Source organism: Pogona vitticeps, chromosome 1, assembly GCF_051106095.1.
Source record: "Pogona vitticeps strain Pit_001003342236 chromosome 1, PviZW2.1, whole genome shotgun sequence".
Taxonomy (NCBI): domain Eukaryota; kingdom Metazoa; phylum Chordata; class Lepidosauria; order Squamata; family Agamidae; genus Pogona; species Pogona vitticeps.
Window position 1 is genome coordinate 1,828,816 of NC_135783.1, and position 19,211 is coordinate 1,848,026.

The following is a 19,211-nucleotide window of genomic DNA, read 5'->3' on the forward strand; positions in this document are numbered from 1 at the left end:
GTTTAATTTACTGCCTCACGAACTCATTCAGGCATCTCGAGAGAAAGAGAGGTCTAGCAACTCAACACAAGAACAACAGGGATTTTACAGAAAAGGGTTTTATTGAAAGAAAATGGTTTCTGCAGAAGGATGATGACAGGAGGCTACACAGCTCCAATCATGACATCTTGGCAATAGAAAAGAAGAGGTTTACTCTTACAAGGCACAAATCGTAACAAACTCAAGGAACAGGTTCTACAAGTTTGACCAGCAACACAGTCCTTGGCAAGAGCACGTGAGTGACAAGAGCATAAAACTACACACGAGTTACTGGAGAGGCTTTGCCATCGCCTTATTGACCTAATGTAGGAATATGGAAACAAGCCTGTCCTCAGAACACAAATCCCGCTTAATGTGGCCACTTCTAGCTATTATTGTGTCATCTAAACTTCCAAGCACTGAGTGTCTGTGAAGATTCTCAGTCATCCTGGTGAGGGAGGTTATCTGGAAAGGGAGTCCTGGGCAACTGGACTCAACTGGCAAAGCACGGAAAGGGAGCACGAGGACCCACCCACCCAACAAACTCAGACGCCCTCCCATGATGCGCAGAGAAGCACACGTGGCCAGCTCTGACCGGTCAGCCTGAGGCTGCAGGTCAGTCTGCGCATGCCCAGAGGAACAGGGACGCTTGCCGTCTCCCTGATGCGAGACAGGAGGCGAGTCAGGGTCCCTGCTCGCTGGAGCGCCATCCCCTCCTCACCAAGGGAGCAGAGAGTGGAGGGGAAGGAGAACTCCTGTCTACGCCGGAGAAAGTCCCCGAGGAGTCATTACCAGAGGGAGAGGCGGAAGAGATTGTAGAGGTTGTTGTGGGTTTTTCGGGCCCTTTGGCCGTGTTCTGAAGGTTGTTCTGAAGGTTGTACAAGAACAAAGGCGACAGGGGCGACTGCAATAACTACCGTGACATCTCTCTTCTTAGCGTTGTAGGGAAGCTGCTTGCCCGTGTTGTTCTGAAGAGGCTCCAGGTGCTTGCAGACCGAGTCTATCCAGAATCACAGTGTGGATTTCGAGCTAACAGATCCACCACTGACATGGTATTTTCCCTCAGACAGTTGCAGGAGAAATGCAGGGAACAACAACAGCCACTCTTAGTGGCCTTCATAGACCTTACAAAAGCATTTGACTTGGTTAGCAGGGATGGCCTTTTCAAAATACTTCCCAAGATTGGATGCCCACCTCGTCTCCTTAACATCAACTAAACGTTGTTCCAAGTCCTCCATACAGAGCACGTCACCATAGTCTTTCAAGACTGAAGGATGCCTATACAGTCTTCCTGATGTTTTGCCAGTCTCTGTGGCCGGCATCTTCAGAGGACAGCACTCTGTGCTCATGAATGAATGAATGAATGAATGAATGAATGAAAGGAGTGCTGTCCTCTGAAGATGCCCATGGCCACAGAGCCTGGCGAAATGTTAGGAAGAAAAACCTCCAGAACACAGCCAAAGAGCCTGAAAAACCCACAACAACCATTAGATCCAGCCATACAAGCCTTTGAGAATACAAAATAGATTGTAGAGGGCTTGAAGGAGCGGGAGAAGAATTGATAGGGAGAAGGGAGAGCTTACCCCCTGGGTTGGAAGTGGCTCTGGTTGCAGGATCCATGGACCCAGAGGTGGGAAAGATGAAGAGTGCCCAGGGGAGAGGCAGGTCACAGGAGATGATCTTGGGAGGGAGGCTCAATAGGACCTTAAAAGGAATGCTGAGGAAGCTCGCACAGGACAAAACCCGCCATTGGCAGGCATCGTCGTCAGCCCCGCTGGTGTTTGCAGTGAGAGAGGCACCCCAAGCGTCTACGGGGTTCCCCCCCTTTGAACTGCTGTATGGGCGAAACCTGGGCACCTGCTCATCCCACCCACCACAGCGAGAACCCATGGGCAGTCCGACCAACGCACCCCACCTTAGGTCTGGCCAGTCCCACTATACCCTCTGATGCAGGCTCCATCCGTGTTCCCTCCGTGACTCTTCCTCACAAGACGACATCATGCAAGAAGGGCACCCGAAACACCAGAGTCCCCTCCCCTAGCTGAGTGACCCTCGCTGAGGGCCTTGATGGCAGCTGCCACGTGAGTCACGGCCGCCGCGTTCATCTCGCAAGCATAGAAGCCATCCTTAAGGGTGTAGCGGGTGTGCACGGTCCCCACCACGGCTGGATGGGGCACCCGGTGCTTAGCCTCCAGAGGGGTTCCTGGGTTCTCCTTCGGTGTATAGTGCATCACCACCAGGAGGACCTTCTGCTCACCTGGAAGGGGAAGGAGAAGAGCAAAGCCTTTGAGGGAGGGCAGGCCAAGACACCCTTGGGTTGTTGTTTTTTTTTTTTAGAAGGTTGCCCCCCCCCGGAGAACCATTCCAGGGCAGGAGGGCAGTTCTGATGATGCCCTGAAGGCAATCAGAGCCTTTGGGCACCTGAGCCCCCCCCCCCCCCCCCCGCAGCCGAGGGTCAGAAAAGAGATCTTTACAAGCCAAGGTGAGGCTCTGGTGTCTTTCGCCTGAACTGAACCACTCAATCAAGGATGTAACACAAGGGGAGCCGAAGAGGGAGCTTGGTGGGGGAGCAGCGGCAGAAACACCACAAAAAAGGCCTGTGCCACCTTCTCTCTCTCTCTCTCTCTCTCATCTTATAAACCTACCTGCCCTACCTACTTACCTACCTACCTACCACATCTGATAAACCTATCTATCGATCAATTGATCGATCAGTCGGTCGGTCTGTCTGTCTATTTATCTGTCTGTCTTAAAAGACATTTAAAGGTAAAAACAGTAAGTATACAAACACTAAAAGGATCATGAAAAGTCGGACACGACTTAATGACTAAACAACAACAAAAACAACAAAAAGAACAAATGACATAAGGAAAAGCAAAACACTTTCAAAGCAGTAAGGCAGAACAATCCATTAAGAAGAGGGGAAAAAGACCACTCAGGCAGCCGGTCAATTAAGCGAAAGCCCGCCTGAAGAGAGAGGTCTTGGCTTCTTTGAAGAAGGACAGCCAAGATGGGGCCAGACTGGCTTCCAGTGGGAGAGAGTTCCACTGTCTGGGAGCAGCCGCAGAGAAGGCCCTCTCCCGTGGCTTCGCAAGATGCACCTGTGAGGGTGGGGGCACCGAAAGGCCTCTGTATGCGATCTTAACACTCCAGCAAGCTCACAGATGGAGATGCAGCCCTTGGGACCGCTTGGGCCCCAAGCCCTTCAGGGCTTCATCGGTTAAAACCAGCACCTTGAGTTCAATGGATCGGCAGCCGCTGGAGCTGCTGCAACAGGGTGTTTTTTTGTGATCTCTGTAAACATCCCCAGTCAGCAACCTGGCTGCTGAGTTTTAGACCTGCTGAAGTTTCCTGACACCATCCAGAGGCAGCCCTACAAAGAGTGCATTACAGGAATCCAGCCGGCATGTGTCGCTTCTCCAGGAACCTTTGGTGTAAACCTTTGGAGACCTAACTCCGCTTCTTCCCATGCAGGAAGAAAGGGGGAACCCAGGAGGACATTCCTGGCCAGGTGAAAAAACAAGCCAACAAAAGAAAACAAACAAGACCCAAGGGCTGGCCAAGTAAGGAGAAGGCCTCCTCCTTTTCTGCAGAGGGTGAAGATTCTCTAGGGCCCCAGCCTGGCCTTCATCTCTCTCTCTCTCTCTCTCCCTCTCCCTCTTTCCCTGGTGCTTTGAAGACCTGGCTCACAAACCGCCTTCTTATTTCTCTTTCTGGAGCCATGCCTTGAACCCAGGACCCACCTCTTGTGAATGTCCCCAGCTACCTTCCCAAGTTGCAGATATTTACAAAAAAGGGGCAGGCGGGCAGCCAACACCCTCCAGAGTCACTCCCCGGGCACAAGGGTGGATGAGATCGTCAGCCACAGACGTTCCTCGGCAAATGTCTCCTATCTGAAGCTTCCCCCTTTCGGAGCCTCGAGGAAGCGGGGAGCCTTTAAGGTCTAAAAACGGCTGCACCCGGGATCAGTGGATGTGGTTCTCAGGCATCAGAGGCTCCCCTTGCCCTAAAGTTGCTCAAGGCTTCCGAAGGTTGACTGCCATCCTTCGGGAACCTTGGAAACCTTCAGGAAGGTGGACGAGGAAGCTTTTAAGAGTAACGCCTGCAGCTGGTGATGTCATCAGTCTTTACGCCCACAGAGTTACTCAACAGGATATTAGCCACTGAATGTTAATTAGCTTGCTCATTGTCAGAACAGTGCATGACCCTTACAGTAAGGTGCTCCTTATTTACTGCTCCCCCCCCGCCGTGTTCCACTTCTCTCTGATCTTGCTGCATGCTCTTTTTAGTCTCCAAATACCTACATCTGCAGACAGATGAAATATTTCCAGGTTTTGTCTCTGCTGGACAAGATGATAGGATACTTGGTGCAAAACATGAATTTCTGCCCCCACCTCCTTTTTTCTCCTTATTTGCAGAAAGGCCCTTTCACTCTGTGCAAAAAAGCAGGGTTCCCCTCCCTATTGTTGCTATGAATGAAAAAAAAGGGGGGGGTCGTGTTTCTAGTCTTGTGCAAGAGCTAAAATGCAGCCCGCACTGGTCAGTTTTGATGTGTTAAGACCACTTTATTGACCAAGGAGGAGAAAATTTGTGGGTATTCATAACATTCTTTACTCTGACATGGCCCCAAGAGTCAACCAATATTCTTGTAGCCACAGACAGACAGAAAAAGCCAACCCCACCCCATCCCTCCACCTGCAGAACCAACAACTCACCACTGATCCCCTCGAGGGCGTTTTCGATGTCGGTGCCCATGCGGGAAACTATGGGGCAGAAGAGCAGAAGGAGGGGCTTCGAGTTGTCTCTGAAGTCTTTCACTTTTAGAGAGATTCTTTGAAACAACAGGCGGTTTGAGACAGTCTTTAAAAACCTCTCCTCACATCCACCTGTATTTGCGGTGGTACGGACCTGGATGTGGAAGTCTGGAAAGGGAAGAAAAGAGAAGGCGCGGGACGGACATAATTCCCATTAACATCTCACAACAGAAGGAGAAAATGAGAGCCACCCTCTTCCCGAAAAACCCCAGGCTGGCCGATAACTGTGGAGTCTCTGCTGTGGAACAAGCAACACAGTGTGGTTGTACTTGTGGTGAGATGTGCACCAGCAGCACGTTTTGCCACCCCTCCCTCCCTCTCTCCCTTCCTCCCTTCATTCATACCAGAGAGCTGCAGAGTTATTGACATACAGTGGTGCCCCGCATAGCGACGATAATCCTGTTTAATGCGTTCCTATGGGGGGGAACTCATCGCTATGCGGAAATCCTCCATACGGCCACCACTTCTGCCGCCCTGGTAAGCGAGGAAATCGCGCGAAAAGGCTGCGGCCGCCATTTTGTTTACCCGGTGGCCATTTTGGAACTGCCGATCAGCTGTTTAAAAAACATTGCAATGCGAAGATCGGTAAGCGAAACGCTTACCGGTCATCACAATGCGATTTTTGCCCATTTAAAACATTGCAATGTGGATTCGTCGTTAAACAGGGCGCTCGCTATGCGGGGCACCACTGTATATAAAATGCAGGTAAAAATTAAAAACAGCTCAACATATTACGATAATTAGGGCCATTTTTCCTCCGAAGTATGAGGAAGTATGAGCCTGAGCGAGACTGATGCTCACCTTGTCTCAGCTCCAGCTTGGCATTTCCCTCACCCTTCGTTCTGACCTGTCGGGTGGTGGGTTTCTGTTGGAGACTCTCTTTTGCTCCATTATAGAGAATGGGCCTAAAGTCTTTGGTTATCTACATCCCGCCACTGAACCGATACAGGATCAGACTGAGCATATGCAGATACATTTTTTTAAATGCTGCCATTTTTAATATTTCAATTCCAAGCCTACCCTTCAGCAGAGATCTCACGGTACTTTCTTTGGAGGAAATATTGAGGCGTAATGAAGTCGGGATGTCCACAGCTAATCCGCCAAATGACCATTCATGTTCCCTCATTGCTGCTCTTCCAAGCCTCTGTCTTCCTCCAAGTTCTGTCAAGAAAAACAGCCTGTATTAGCGCGAGTGCTACCTTTCCGATGCTTTTCATTCAATGAAAAAAGGCTGCAAATTTAAGGTACCAATGAGTCAATCTTGGATTGGTACCTTTCATCCCATCCGGCCACTGCAATGGGGCCTGGTCAGTCATTCACGTGAAAGGAACGCCTAACAGTTCAAGGACTGCATGGCCCATTTGACGGCTAGGGCCTCGTTCTTTATGGTCGCATGCCGTTGTTCCTTTGGGACAGTTTTTAACTCAAATACAGTACATGATGGGATACTCCTTCCCTCTCTTCACTTGTTTCAAGACTGCCCCAACTCCTCAGAGAGAGGTGTTGGTTTGCACTATGAAGGGCAGATTGATGTCAGGGGCGTGACATCTAGGTAGGGCATTTAAAAGTCAAACGTGGCTTGCTCCTTAGCCTCCCATGGTACCTGAGTGCTTTTTTGGCTGAGGGTTTCCTAGTTAAGCTGTTCAATGGTGCTGCTATGTCTGCTGCCATCTCTGCCTCGGCCTGCTGGACAAGGGTCTCTTCAAATTGGGAGAGGCCATGATGCACCGCCAGCCTCCAGGCTGAACGATCAGATGTCAATGTTTCCCATCTGTGGAGGTCCATTCCTAACGCCATCAGATCCCACTTGCAGATTCCCTTGGATCTCAGCTGTGGTGTCCCTCTGGGGCCATTTCCCTGCACTAATTCTCCATACAGGAGATCTTTTGGAATCCAACCATCAGCCATTCTCACGACATGCTCAAGCCAACGAAGACGGCACTGTTTCAGTAATGTACACATGCTAAAAATTCCAGCTCATTCTAGGACTACTCCATTTGGAACGTTTCCTGACATCTAGGGAGAGGGTGTCAGAGATCGTTGAGCCAAGGTACACAAAGTACACAAATGTGATGCTCTGCTAGAGACCTAACTCTGTGACTGGTTGAGGATACACTGGAAAACTCCCTTTCTCATTCCCTTATTCGTTGCATTTGTTCCGCTCCTAGCTGTGCCTTTGCCTCCACCTTCCCTGGTGACCGCATCCAATCAGAGGTTTCGGGGCCCAAACCCTTCAATTCTCCTTAAAAGGCCTCCCTTTCTTTCCACTCCTTCAACAGGTTCACATGGGAAATGCTTAGCTTCTTCACTTTGTTGCACAAGCCTATTTCATAGTCTACAGGTACCTATCTGCCTTACTCCTTCATAGGGACTTTTTGCCCCTTTGCAAAGTGTATCATCTTTGGAGGATGCTGAATGTCCTTTGAGGGGTATGCACAACCTTCATTAACCATTTCCTCCACTTCTAGGGCACCACAAACAGCCTCCTCTTTATGTATTTGGTACAACAGACCTCCCCGCAATTCAAAACCCGCCATCGCTACTTCCACAGTCCGGTTGGGTTGTGTCCCTTGGAGGGCTTCTTGCAGAGAAGGGTCCTCTTGTTGCCAGTCGCCTTTGTTTCTGCTTTGTTCTTTCCACCAAATCGATCCCCCTCACCACGTCCTCCAATTCTCCTTGCAGTCCCTCTTTCGTTTGGACCGATGAATGGGCCCCTACCCAGTCTTGTCCCATCGCAACCTCTCCTTTGCCGACCCTGGATCTCTTCCCACTCTCAGTCTCCTCTGCTTGCCGTGGGTCTCCACGTTGGCCCAAGCCATCCCTTAGGGCTTCTAGTCTCCAGGAATACATTTGACCAACAAATCCCCTTACATGGCGAGTGTGTCTGAAAAGCTCAAAAGGATTTTTGGTGAACACCACATACCCGTGCACTTCAAACCCACAAATACAATCAGGCAGAGACTCACTTACCCCAAAGACTGGAACCAGAACACAACACGAGCAAGACGGTTTTTTTGGGCCATCGCAAAGAGGAGTGTTTGGAGCTCCACACTGGAGAAACCAAACAGCCTAACTAAACAGGAGAACGGCCCAGGACAGGAAGGGGAACAGCTCAGGAACCACAACCCCACAGTGTTCCTTCATTTCAGGAACAAAGGATGCTCATGTGATGACCAAGAGGTACTCATTTTGGACTGAGGTTTGAGAGAGGGGTCAGAGAAAACCCCTCACTCAACAGGCCTTAGATACAACCTGTCTCCTCTTTATCATGCTACCTTTTCACCTGTTACCTAGAAAGATCAGGATCACACCCACCAGAAAGACCACTGTTGATGACCCAGGACGATGGGCAGATTCCCTTGGATCTCAGCTGTGGTGTCCCTCTGGGGCCATTTCCCTGCACTAATTCTCCATATAGGAGATCCTTTGGAATCCGACCATGAGCCATTCTCACGACGTGCCCAAGCCAGCGTAGACGTCGCTGTTTCAGTAATGTATGCATGCTGAAAATTCCAGCTCGTTCTAGGACTACTCTATTTGGAACTCTGTCCTGCCAGGTGATACCAAAAATCCGTCGTAGGCAACGCATATGGAAGGTGTTCAGCTTCCTCTCCTGCCGGGCACAAAGGGTCCAGGACTCGCTGCAGTACAGGAGTGTGCTCAGAACACAGGCTCTATAGACCTGGATCTTGGTTTATTGCATACAGTAACTTAAATTGATCCATGAATAGTTCCAGTATCTAATCACACCTCAGAATTCCCCAAACTTCACACTCTTATTACTCTATCTGGTTCTTACTCTTGTGCTGACTGACTCAATCGCACTTAATGTGCCCCTCCTGACTCTCTGACTCCGCCTCTCATGACATCTCTCTCTCTCTCTCTCGGCTCCGCCTCTCAGCAACATGAATATTCATCCACCATCACATAATATAACATGCACCATAGATCTAATAAATGGAGAACGCTACACCCACCCACCCAACAAACTCAGCCCCTTCCCACGACATGCGCAGAAGCATACGCGGCCAGCTCTGCCCAGTCAGCCTGAGGCTGCAGGTGGGTCTGCGCATGCCCAGAGGAACAGGGACGGTTTCCCATCTCCCTGACCGCTACCAGCACCTTCCTCAGCTGAAGAAAGGGTGCTGCTCCATGGCCGGGAGTGTGTGTGTCAATCCCAGCCCTGATGCAAGAACCCCCCAGGGGAAGCCCCCTCCCTACACCCCCACAATGGGCAAAGTCAGGCCAGTCCCAGCATGCACTGCAGCAATCCCCATCCGGGTCTGAAAAGTCCCCCCCCCAGCCCTTTCCCACAACGTGAGATCACACAAGAAGGACACCAGAAACAGCTGCACCTCTGTGGCCTTTCCCAAAGTTTTGCAGAGCAGATGCCACGTCAGCCACGGCCCTCTCGTTCATCTGGGAAGGGTAGAAGCCGTCCTGGAGGGTGAAGCGGGTGTGCACGGTCCGCACCACGGCTGGATGGGTCACCCGGTGCTTGGCGTCCGTAGGGGTCCCTGGGTTGTCCTTTCGGACATAGTGCATCACCACCAGGAGGACCTTCCGCTCGCCTGGAAAGGGAAGGAGAGGAGCAGCCGTGAGACCAAGCCTTCCAGGGAATCCAGAGGAAAAGGGGGGACCCCCCCCCAAGGCTGGCACTTTGGAACGGTTCTCAGGCAGGAGGCAGCTCAGGCTGATGAGCAGCCGGAGGGCTTGGGGCCATCAAGCACCTCAGGAATTCTTTACAAGCCAAGGAGAGGGTCTGGTGTCATTTGCCTACCCTGAGCCACTGGATCATGGATCTAACGTCAGGGGAACCCAAGAGGGATGTGTGTGTATGTGTATGATGGGAACCGTGGCAGGGAAAGTCATTACTGTAATAACAATAACGACAACAGCAACAACGACGATGGCACCGGCACCGGCGACGACGACAACAACAACAATAGTAATAGTAATAATAGTAATAATAGTAATAGTAATAGTAATAATAGTAATAATAATAATAATAGTAATAGTAATAGTAATAGTAATAATAATAATAATAATAATAATAATAATAATAATAATAATAATAATAATAATAATAATAATAATAATAATAATAATAATAATAATAATAATAATAATAATAATAATAATAATAATAATATGTGATTGGGTTCTTTTCCTGAAGAGGGCGGACCAAGGGATTCGGCGGGAATAATGGCAGGAGTCGATGTAACAGTCAAAAACGGGTTGGTTTTATTAACTTTAACATCAGATAACTCTGGACCGAATGGGTCCGGCAACTCTTCATCAGTCAACAAGTTGTACTTCTTGGGTTTCGTTCCAGGCATAACATCTTTACTTTTTACTGTTTCCTCACCCCAAAACGAGTGATTGCGTTCGGGCTTGCGACCGACGCAGTCAGAACTGAGCAGGTAGTCCTGCAACATGGATGGACCACGGTCGACCCCTCCAGCCTGGGGAGGAAAGGGCTGACACCACCAGGGGTTGCCTTGTCCGTCGTAGGGCGAGAAGCCATACCCCCTCCCGGTTTCCATCCCTCTTTAGACTCACGAACTCCCGTTTGGCTCAACTCTTTCGGTAGTGGTAGCAAGCCGTCTTCTCTCATCAGGTTTGGGAAGTTCTTAACTAGGGTCGCAATTCTTTCCCTCTCTGCTCCCGTCTCTCTCGTTTGAGTGCCTTTCTCTTCCTTTTCTCTATCTCCCCCCTTCTCTCCTCTCTCCCCCTTTATAACCTCATCCCATCTCCAATCTCCCGACTCCTCCCCCCAGTCTCTGGTCCTTTCCGCTAGGAACACCTCTATAGCTTTATTAGCGCCCCCTTCTTCATCATCTAACTTGATTAATTCTCCCACAGCACATTCTCCGCCTCCTTCTTCTTTAGACGCCTGTGAGGACGGCTCACTTTCCTTCCTTCGCTCACACGCCCCCCCTGAGGAGTGGGCCGTCCTCTCTTCGGTTTGAGGTAGCATCTCTCCCTGTCGGGAAAAGTAATCCGCGTTAGCATGGGCACTTCCCTTGCGATATTTCACTGTGAAGGTAAATGGCTGTAAACTTAGGTACCACCTGGTCAACCTAGGATTCACATCCTTCATCCTGTTCAGCCACTGTAGCGGGGCATGATCTGTGATGAGCGTAAAGGGTGCCCCTAACAGGTAATACCTTAAGGCTTGTATAGCCCATTTAACCGCAAAGGCCTCTTTTTCTATAGTCGAATACTTCTGCTCCCTAGGGGTTAGCTTATTGCTTAAATACATCACCGGAAATTCCACGTCATCTTTCTCTTGTGATAACACGGCCCCTACTCCACGGTCTGAGGCATCAGTTTGAACTATGAAAGGTCTGGAAAAATCTGGGGCATATCTACTGGGTAATTCTGATAGTATCTGTTTCAACTCCTCAAAAGCTTTGGTCTCCTCTGCCCCCCAATAAACCATTTTTGCCTTCTTCTTCCTAGTCAAATCACTTAGAGGAGCAGCAATATGTGCAAAATTGGGAACGAATTGCCTGTAGTAACCTGCTAACCCCAAAAATCTCTGTACTTCCTTTTTTGTCCGGGGCACGGGCCATGCGGTCACCTGGTCGATCTTATCTGACACGGGCTGTATTCTACCTTGTTTCAGTTGAAACCCCAAGAACTTTACTCCCTTACGTGCTACCTTGCACTTGGTTGGATTGACTTTAAGTTGAGCTTCTTGTAACACCTGTAACACCTTCTCTAGGTGTACTAAATGCTCCTCCCAGCTTTTACTATATATAAGTATGTCATCAATATAACCTCCGGCAAAATCTTTAACGGGGGCTAACACCTTGTCCATTAGTCGTTGAAATGTCGCCGCCGCCCCATGCAACCCAAAGGGCATACGCGAGAATTGGAAAAGACCCTTAGGGGTCACGAATGCTGTTTTTTCTTTATCTTCTAGCCTCAGGGGTATTTGCCAATATCCCTTGGTCAGGTCTAATGATGTGAGGTACTCCGCCCCTCCCAATCGTTCTAGCAGGTCATCAATTCTTGGCATCGGGTAAGCATCGAACTTGGACACCTCATTTAATCTGCGATAATCGATGCATAGCCTAACACTCCCATCCGGCTTTGGCACCACTACCGGATAACTCCTCCAGGGGCTATAAGATGGTTCAATTACTCCCAGTTGAAGCATCTCTTCTATCTCTTTATTGATAGTCTCTCTCAGGTGCCTAGGCCAACTCCTACTTCCAGATCTGACTATGACTTGTGGTTGTGTGTTAATTGCATGCTCGACTAACGTGGTGTTACCAGGTTTTCCTGAGAAAACCTCCCTGTATCGGTGTTCTATCTCCCTCATCTGCCTCTCTTGTTCAGTGGTTAACTCATCTCCCAAATCTATTTTTACTCCTTGACGCAAAAAGTCCTTTGTCTCAGGTCCAAATTCCTCGTCTTTTACTTCTCCCCATAATGCTTCTCTCTCTCTCTCCACTCCTTTAACAGATTTACATGAAAGATGCCTTTCTTCTTAACTTTGTCGGGCATCCAAATCTCATAATCTACTTCTCCTATCTTTCTCACCACCTTATAGGGACCTTGCCAGGTGGCGAATAATTTTGATGACGCCGCTGGCATTAACAACAAAACTTTCTGCCCAGGTTCGAATTGTCTCGTCTTGACTTTGGCGTCATATCTCCGTTTCTGCCCTTCTTGGGCCTTCGCTAAATTCTCTCTCGCCAAGGAGGCCACTAACTTCAAATGTTCCCTCATTTCAATAACATGTTTAACGTTCGTTTGCACCTCATCTTTCCCACTCTCCCATTTTTCTTTGACCAGATCTAATATACCTCTGGGGTTCCATCCATACATCATCTCAAAAGGTGTAAACCCCGTGGAAGCCTGCGGAACCTCCCTCACCGCAAACATCAATGGCGCCACTAGCACGTGCCACCTTTTCGGTTTTTCCATCACTAATTTTCTTAGCATCCCTTTAAGGGTTTTATTAAATCTCTCTACTAATCCGTTAGTCTGAGGATGATAAACTGCTGTATGGAGGGGTTTTACTCCTAATAACGCCCACATTTCCTTCAATGTTTGTCCCATGAAGTTGGTGCCCTGATCTGTCAAGATTTCCTTTGGAAAACCTAGCCTGGTAAATACTTGCAGCAACTCCCTAGCTAACACTTTAGATGTCGTGGACCGTAAGGGCACCGCTTCCGGATACCTGGTAGCATAATCTATAATAACCAAAATGTGGGTGTGACCCCCCGCCGATTTGAGGAGGGGTCCTACGATGTCAACCCCTATCCTTTGGAAGGGCTGATCCACTAGGGGCATGGGTATCAAGGGAGCTCCTGGTCTGGGTTTGGCTTGGGTCTTTTGGCACTCTGGGCATGTTTGACAATAGCTTTCTATTTCTTTCTCCATTCCTGGCCACCAAAACCGTTGTTCAATCCTGGGCCTCATCTTATCATATGCTAAATGTCCAGCCATAGGAATATCATGGGCCAAGTGTAAAATCGCCATACGCCATTTCTGGGGAACAACCAACCGCCTTTCCCCCTTCTCCGCCACATTATACAATAGCCCATTGTCCAAAATCATCCCCTTTTCTCCCCCTACTACATCGCCCACCTCACGCGCGGCTCGTAGGTGTTCTTGCAGCGTGGCGTCATCTTGTTGTAACATATGCATGTGGTCGCGTGTTGTCTCCTGTAAGAAATCATCTCCCACTTCAATTTTAACGCAATCTCCTTGCATCACTTCTTTACATTCTGCTAACGTTCTATCTCCCACCCAGTCTCTTCCCAATAACATTTCTCTTGAAAGTCCCGGAACAATCCCCACTTTCATTTTCCGTTTCTCATCTCCGACTTTAACTTCGGCCCACGTCGTCTTATAGGTTTTAGAGTCTCCATGTATGCATTTCACCGTAAACCCTTCTTCTACCCCTTCTAATTTTATGTCCCGCACTAAGGTTCTGCCACATCCTGTATCAATTAGCGCCTGTTTCTTCTCCCCATTCACCCATGCAACCACCTCCCAACCTGCTTGTTTCCCTGGTTTCTCTTGGTTATTATTCGATCCTCCTACCCAAGAACAGTCTGTCCCAGGGCAATCCCGACGCACGTGGCCTGGGGTCCCGCAGCCGAAACACACGAGCCCCCCAAACACGCGGTCATCCACTGTAACTGGGCGCACCGGCTTCGGCCCCATAGGTTCGAAGGGGCGTCCGCGGGGGCGAGCTCCTCCTGGCACGTCCATTCCTCTCCGTACTCCACCGCCTTGTGTCTGCGTCCCCGCCTTCTCACGAGGTTTCCCACGTTCCCCTGAGAAGGCGGGACCTTCTTTGATTGCTTCTTCTGAGGCGCAATAGTCTTCGATCAGCTTAATGGCTTCTTCCAACTGCTTTGGGTTATTCTTCTGAACCCACCCTTTCAGATTCCCGCTCAAAGTCGTCACCAAATGTTCTAACACGAACGCCTCCATGACTTGTTCCTTAGATTTGTCCTCAGGCTTAATCCATCTTGTCATGTTAGCTTTCATTCTCTGCACCAAGGTTCGCGGATGTACCCCAGGTTTCCACTTAAGTTCCCTGAATCTCTTCCTATACGCTTCCTCCGTCAAATTAAGAGTCCTTAAAATCGCCGTTTTTACGGATTCATACTGTGCGGCTTCTTGGGGGCTCAGGGTGTCTACCACCTCCTGTAATAGACCCGTCAAGCAAGGTACCAATATTAGAGTCCATTGTTCCTTAGGCCACCCTGCAGCCACCGCTACTCGCTCAAACGTATGGAGATACGCCTCCGGGTCATCACTAGCGTTCATCTTTTGTATTCTGATGGGAGCAGGGCCGGCCACTAGACCATTCTTTATAAACACATTATTCTTTGGGATTCTTTCATCGTCCATTCCCAACCTCATCATGTGTCTGGTAACCAACATTTGCTGTTCCGTCAAGTTTTCGATCATCTTCTCCTGCCTCTCTATGGTCTTCAGCATCCTCGTCATCTCTTCCCTGCCTCCCCATTGGTCCGCCCCACGTTGGGCGCCACTGTGATTGGGTTCTTTTCCTGAAGAGGGCGGACCAAGGGATTCGGCGGGAATAATGGCAGGAGTCGATGTAACAGTCAAAAACGGGTTGGTTTTATTAACTTTAACATCAGATAACTCTGGACCGAATGGGTCCGGCAACTCTTCATCAGTCAACAAGTTGTACTTCTTGGGTTTCGTTCCAGGCATAACATCTTTACTTTTTACTGTTTCCTCACCCCAAAACGAGTGATTGCGTTCAGGCTCGCGACCGACGCAGTCAGAACTGAGCAGGTAGTCCTGCAACATGGATGGACCACGGTCGACCCCTCCAGCCTGGGGAGGAAAGGGCTGACACCACCAGGGGTTGCCTTGTCCGTCGTAGGGCGAGAAGCCATACCCCCTCCCGGTTTCCATCCCTCTTTAGACTCACGAACTCCCGTTTGGCTCAACTCTTTCGGTAGTGGTAGCAAGCCGTCTTCTCTCATCAGGTTTGGGAAGTTCTTAACTAGGGTCGCAATTCTTTCCCTCTCTGCTCCCGTCTCTCTCGTTTGAGTGCCTTTCTCTTCCTTTTCTCTATCTCCCCCCTTCTCTCCTCTCTCCCCCTTTATAACCTCATCCCATCTCCAATCTCCCGACTCCTCCCCCCAGTCTCTGGTCCTTTCCGCTAGGAACACCTCTATAGCTTTATTAGCGCCCCCTTCTTCATCATCTAACTTGATTAATTCTCCCACAGCACATTCTCCGCCTCCTTCTTCTTTAGACGCCTGTGAGGACGGCTCACTTTCCTTCCTTCGCTCACATAATAATAATAATAATAATAATAATAATAATAATAATAATAATAATAATAATAATAATAATAATAATAATCATAATCATAATAATCATAATAATCATAATAATCATAATAATCATAATAATAAATAGGAAGACAATTGTGGGTACGTTCTTCACCCTGAAGTGGCCCCAAGAATCTCCCAGCGGTCTGTAGCCAGAGAGGGACCCACCATCCCCACCATCCTTGACGTCAAGGACTTACCACCAAGTCCCTGGAGGGCGTTTTCAATGTCAATGAGCATGGAGGAAGCGATGGGGCAGAAGAGCAGAAGGAGGTGCTTCGGGTTTTCCGTGAACGTCTCCACCTTGAGAGAGACCCCCTGGTAGTGCAGGAGCTTGGAGACGTCCTCTAAAAACTTCTCCTCGCAGCCCCCCGTCTTCCCAGCAATCTGGTACTGGACATGGAAGTCTGGAAAAGGAAGAGGAAAGGGGGAAGACGGACAAAACTCCCACTCATTCCTTCGCCCCTGATTCTGACCTGTTGGGTTGTGGGCTTTTGCAAATGGCTTTATCTCCCTGCATTCCTCGGAATGGGTCCAACGTGTTTTGTGGGCTACATCCCACCCTGAAATCTCAGGGTACAGGATTGCAAGGCTATGCAAACACAGGAGAGAGACATGCTGGTGCTTTTAATATTTCCCTTCCTAGCCTGCCCATCAGCAGAGATCCCAGGACACTTTGCATGGAGGAAATATCGCGTCCTTCTGAGGTTCAGGATGTCCGCAGCTATCCTGCACCACTTCAAAACCTGGATACCAATATCCGTGGGAGCCAGAAGCTCCCCTTCAGCCACCTGGACCCCAAGTAACCTCACCCTCAGAGACACTGCTCTGGAATGTTTCTCTCTCAGCCTGTTCAATCGGTTTGTGCACCAAGAGAAGCACCCCATTGCTGTAGCTCAGCCGGGATCTGGGGCCAGTGGAGCAGTTTGGGGTGACCCCTTGCTACTAGCTGGCTCCCACCGCCACGAGGACCAGTGAGAATCCTGGCCTCGGACAGGCTGTGCAAAACTGCCGGGGGGGGGGATGCACCCCAGCTCTCAGGTCTGGATTAGGCCAGAACCCTGCGAAGGGTCGCCAGGCATAATCCAAAATGCAGAGGAAGGCACAAACAACATCTGTGGGACCTGTTTCAACTCTGCCATGAAGTGCAAGCTTCTGAGTTCTGCGGGATTCTTCCTGAGGGCAGGGCAGGAAGAGGCTGAAGAAAAAGAGCTAGCCTACCACTGTGGGATTTATGTGTATTTTCTTCTATTTATTAAAATAATTTTTATCCTGCCTTTCTCCTTAAAGATTGAAGCCTCCATCACGCGATCCTCCAGAAGGGAGAACCAACCTCTTCCTGCTCACGGCCAATAAAATGTCCAACAGAAGAAGGAAGGAAGGAAGGAAGGAAGGAAGGAAGGAAGGAAGGAAGGAAGGAAGGAAGGAAGGAAGGAAGGAAGGATTGCCCCCCCACCCCATGCCTGACCTGAGCTGGGAGCTAGGAAAAGGCCAGTTTGTGCCTGGCACCCAGGAAAAGAGACCACCCAACTGAGTCTTTGAGTTGCAAAGGGAAGGAGGACAGGTAGGGGAGATGGAGGGGGATGGTGGCCAGGTGGGGCTGACACCTGGGCGAGGAGATGCTGGAAACATCTTTGGGGAAGGCCATGAAAAGGCCCAGCCAGGCAGGGAACCGGGCCAACAGGGTTGCAGGCCAACATGAGCCTTCGAGGAGCCCCGAGACTCCTTCTTTGGTTGCGTGCCCACCAACTAACTGCCCAGGCTGCCCCTCCTGTGCAAGGCTGCCTGACCTGTCCTGGCGGTGGAAGAGGTGGAACTTGGGAAAGCTGCTTGTCTGAACTACAGCTCCCAGAAATCCCCCAGGCAGCCTGGGGAGTGGGCTCTTGGTTCTCCTCGCCACCCTCCTCTTCATCCCCCCCCCCGATTACGCTTGGTAATCTGTTCCTTATCTTTAACCGTGGGTCACCTTTGCCAGGACTTGTTCCTCTGGACCATGGAAGTGATGTGGGCGGAGCTGCCTGCTGGGCTCCAGAGGCCTCCTGGCCTTTCCCGAGGCGCTCCATCATCCTATCTTTCATCTGCCGGCCCCGGGCCCGGAGACCTGGGAAGAGCTTCTCCTGTTGATCGCAGGCCTGCTTCTTCATCTCTCCGGTTCTCAGCCTGGAGACGGGAGGTCCCCTCCTTCCAGCACAAGGACCAGCTGTTCCAGATGTTCGTTGTCCTCTCCGAGGCAGGCCACCTGCAGCTCCCGCACACCTCTTGCTTCGGACAAGGAGACCTGCACATTTGAGATTGAGTTTGGACATGAGGGTCTCTCTCTCTCTCTCTCTCTCACACACACACACACACACACACACATGCCTCTCAATCCAGCCCTCTCAATCCAAGGGGAGTCCTCTCCCAGGATTGGGCCCTGAGCTGAACCCAGGAAGCCCAGCTTTTCTGAGGAGGGGGCTTCCCATTGCATGCCACCCCCCACAGATCTTGGTTTAGCCCTTGGTTGGGCTCCTGCCCCCCCCCCCGTCAGCTCCTGCTCTTCTGGCTGCAGCCGGGGGTCCTGCACCCGCAGACGGGGCACCAACCACCAGCTCCAGAAGGGAGAGGATTTGGCACCATCACCGGCGGAAGAAAGAGCCCAAAAGGCCGGCCAGGAAAGGAGAGGGAAAGGCAGGCCTTACAGCCGGTGGAGGGGAGGGCCAACCAACCAAGACGTTTTGGGGAGAATGACAAAAAAATACCCGGGGAAATCCAGAAAGCCAGGCAGACAGTGAAGCCCTTGGGTCATGAGGAGACCGGAATTAAGAAGGACAGATGTTGGCAACGACTGTAACAGGGTAGCTATTTAGTGGTGCCCAGACTCCAGTGGCGCAGGGGAAGAGGAGGAGGAGGAGGAGGAAGGAGGTGCATGCAGGACCATGGCGCTCTGCACATGCTCAGAGGGGGGTTCTCCCCTTTCTGTTGTTGGAGGGATGAAGGCCAGATCTTATTCCGCTGGAGCCAAGAGGGCCGAGGGCGAGCCCTGCCTCTGAGCATGCACAGAGCGCTGCCCCTAGTCTCTGATCCCCTCTCTCTTATCTGAGACCAGAGGGATTGATTAGGAAAGGGCTCTGAATCCCCCCCCCGCTCAGTCCCTCCCCATCACGGGGGGGGGCGCCCGGAGGTGGGACCCTTCGGAGGGGTCGGGAGGGTAAGCGATTTGGGGAGGGGAGCAAAGAGAGGGGAGGGGAGGCTCCCTGACCCCCCCCCTCGAGGCAGGAGGGAAGAAGGCGCGCGCGGGGGGGGGGGGGAGCGCCCCTCTCGGCTCACCTGGGGGGGCCCGGGAAGGACCCGCCGCCTTCCTCCCTCCCTCCCTCCTCCTCCTCCGGCAAAAGGTCCGGGCCTTCCTGCTGGCCAGCCGGGCGAGGGGGGGGTCTCCGGACGCGGGGCTGGACGTGCCCTGGACGGGGCGGCCCCTTCCCGGAGGGGCTCCCTTTCGGCCCCGCCGCCCGAATCCTGCTCCGGGCCTCGCCTCGGAGGGGCGCAGACACCCCCG

At 50.9% G+C, this 19,211-nt stretch overlaps 2 protein-coding genes across 2 annotated transcripts; both read right to left on the bottom strand.

Moving 5' to 3' along the window:
* Positions 1-82: 82 nt before the first annotated feature.
* Positions 83-19,170, bottom strand: LOC110070792 (uncharacterized). Its single transcript, XM_072985983.2, has 7 exons — positions 18,986-19,170; positions 17,646-17,957; positions 15,880-16,086; positions 9,188-9,403; positions 5,853-5,993; positions 4,734-4,940; positions 83-2,275 (listed from the first exon to the last, which is right to left on the bottom strand). Exons 2-7 carry the CDS (start codon positions 17,821-17,823, stop codon positions 2,016-2,018), a joined length of 1,209 nt encoding a protein of 402 aa, XP_072842084.2. The 5' UTR covers positions 17,824-17,957; positions 18,986-19,170; the 3' UTR covers positions 83-2,015.
* On the bottom strand, positions 9,986-15,808 carry LOC144584686 (uncharacterized). Its single transcript, XM_078381334.1, has 2 exons — positions 13,440-15,808; positions 9,986-10,818 (listed from the first exon to the last, which is right to left on the bottom strand). Exons 1-2 carry the CDS (start codon positions 15,252-15,254, stop codon positions 10,186-10,188), a joined length of 2,448 nt encoding a protein of 815 aa, XP_078237460.1. The 5' UTR covers positions 15,255-15,808; the 3' UTR covers positions 9,986-10,185.
* Positions 19,171-19,211: the final 41 nt, after the last annotated feature.

Bases quoted from the DNA above. Each gene is read 5' to 3' on its own strand.
- LOC144584686 (XM_078381334.1), bottom strand. From the start codon at position 15,254: ATGGAAACCGGGAGGGGGTATGGCTTCTCGCCCTACGACGGACAAGGC. The intron at 10,819-13,439 runs GTGGGCGATGTA...TTTTCCCGACAG, and splicing joins ACCTACGAGCCGCGCGTGAG to GGAGAGATGCTACCTCAAAC.
- LOC110070792 (XM_072985983.2), bottom strand. From the start codon at position 17,823: ATGAAGAAGCAGGCCTGCGATCAACAGGAGAAGCTCTTCCCAGGTCTC. The intron at 16,087-17,645 runs GTGACCCACGGT...TTCCTTTTCCAG, and splicing joins AGGAACAAGTCCTGGCAAAG to ACTTCCATGTCCAGTACCAG. The intron at 2,276-4,733 runs GTGAGTTGTTGG...TTCCCCTTCCAG, and splicing joins CGCCCTCGAGGGGATCAGTG to GTGAGCAGAAGGTCCTCCTG.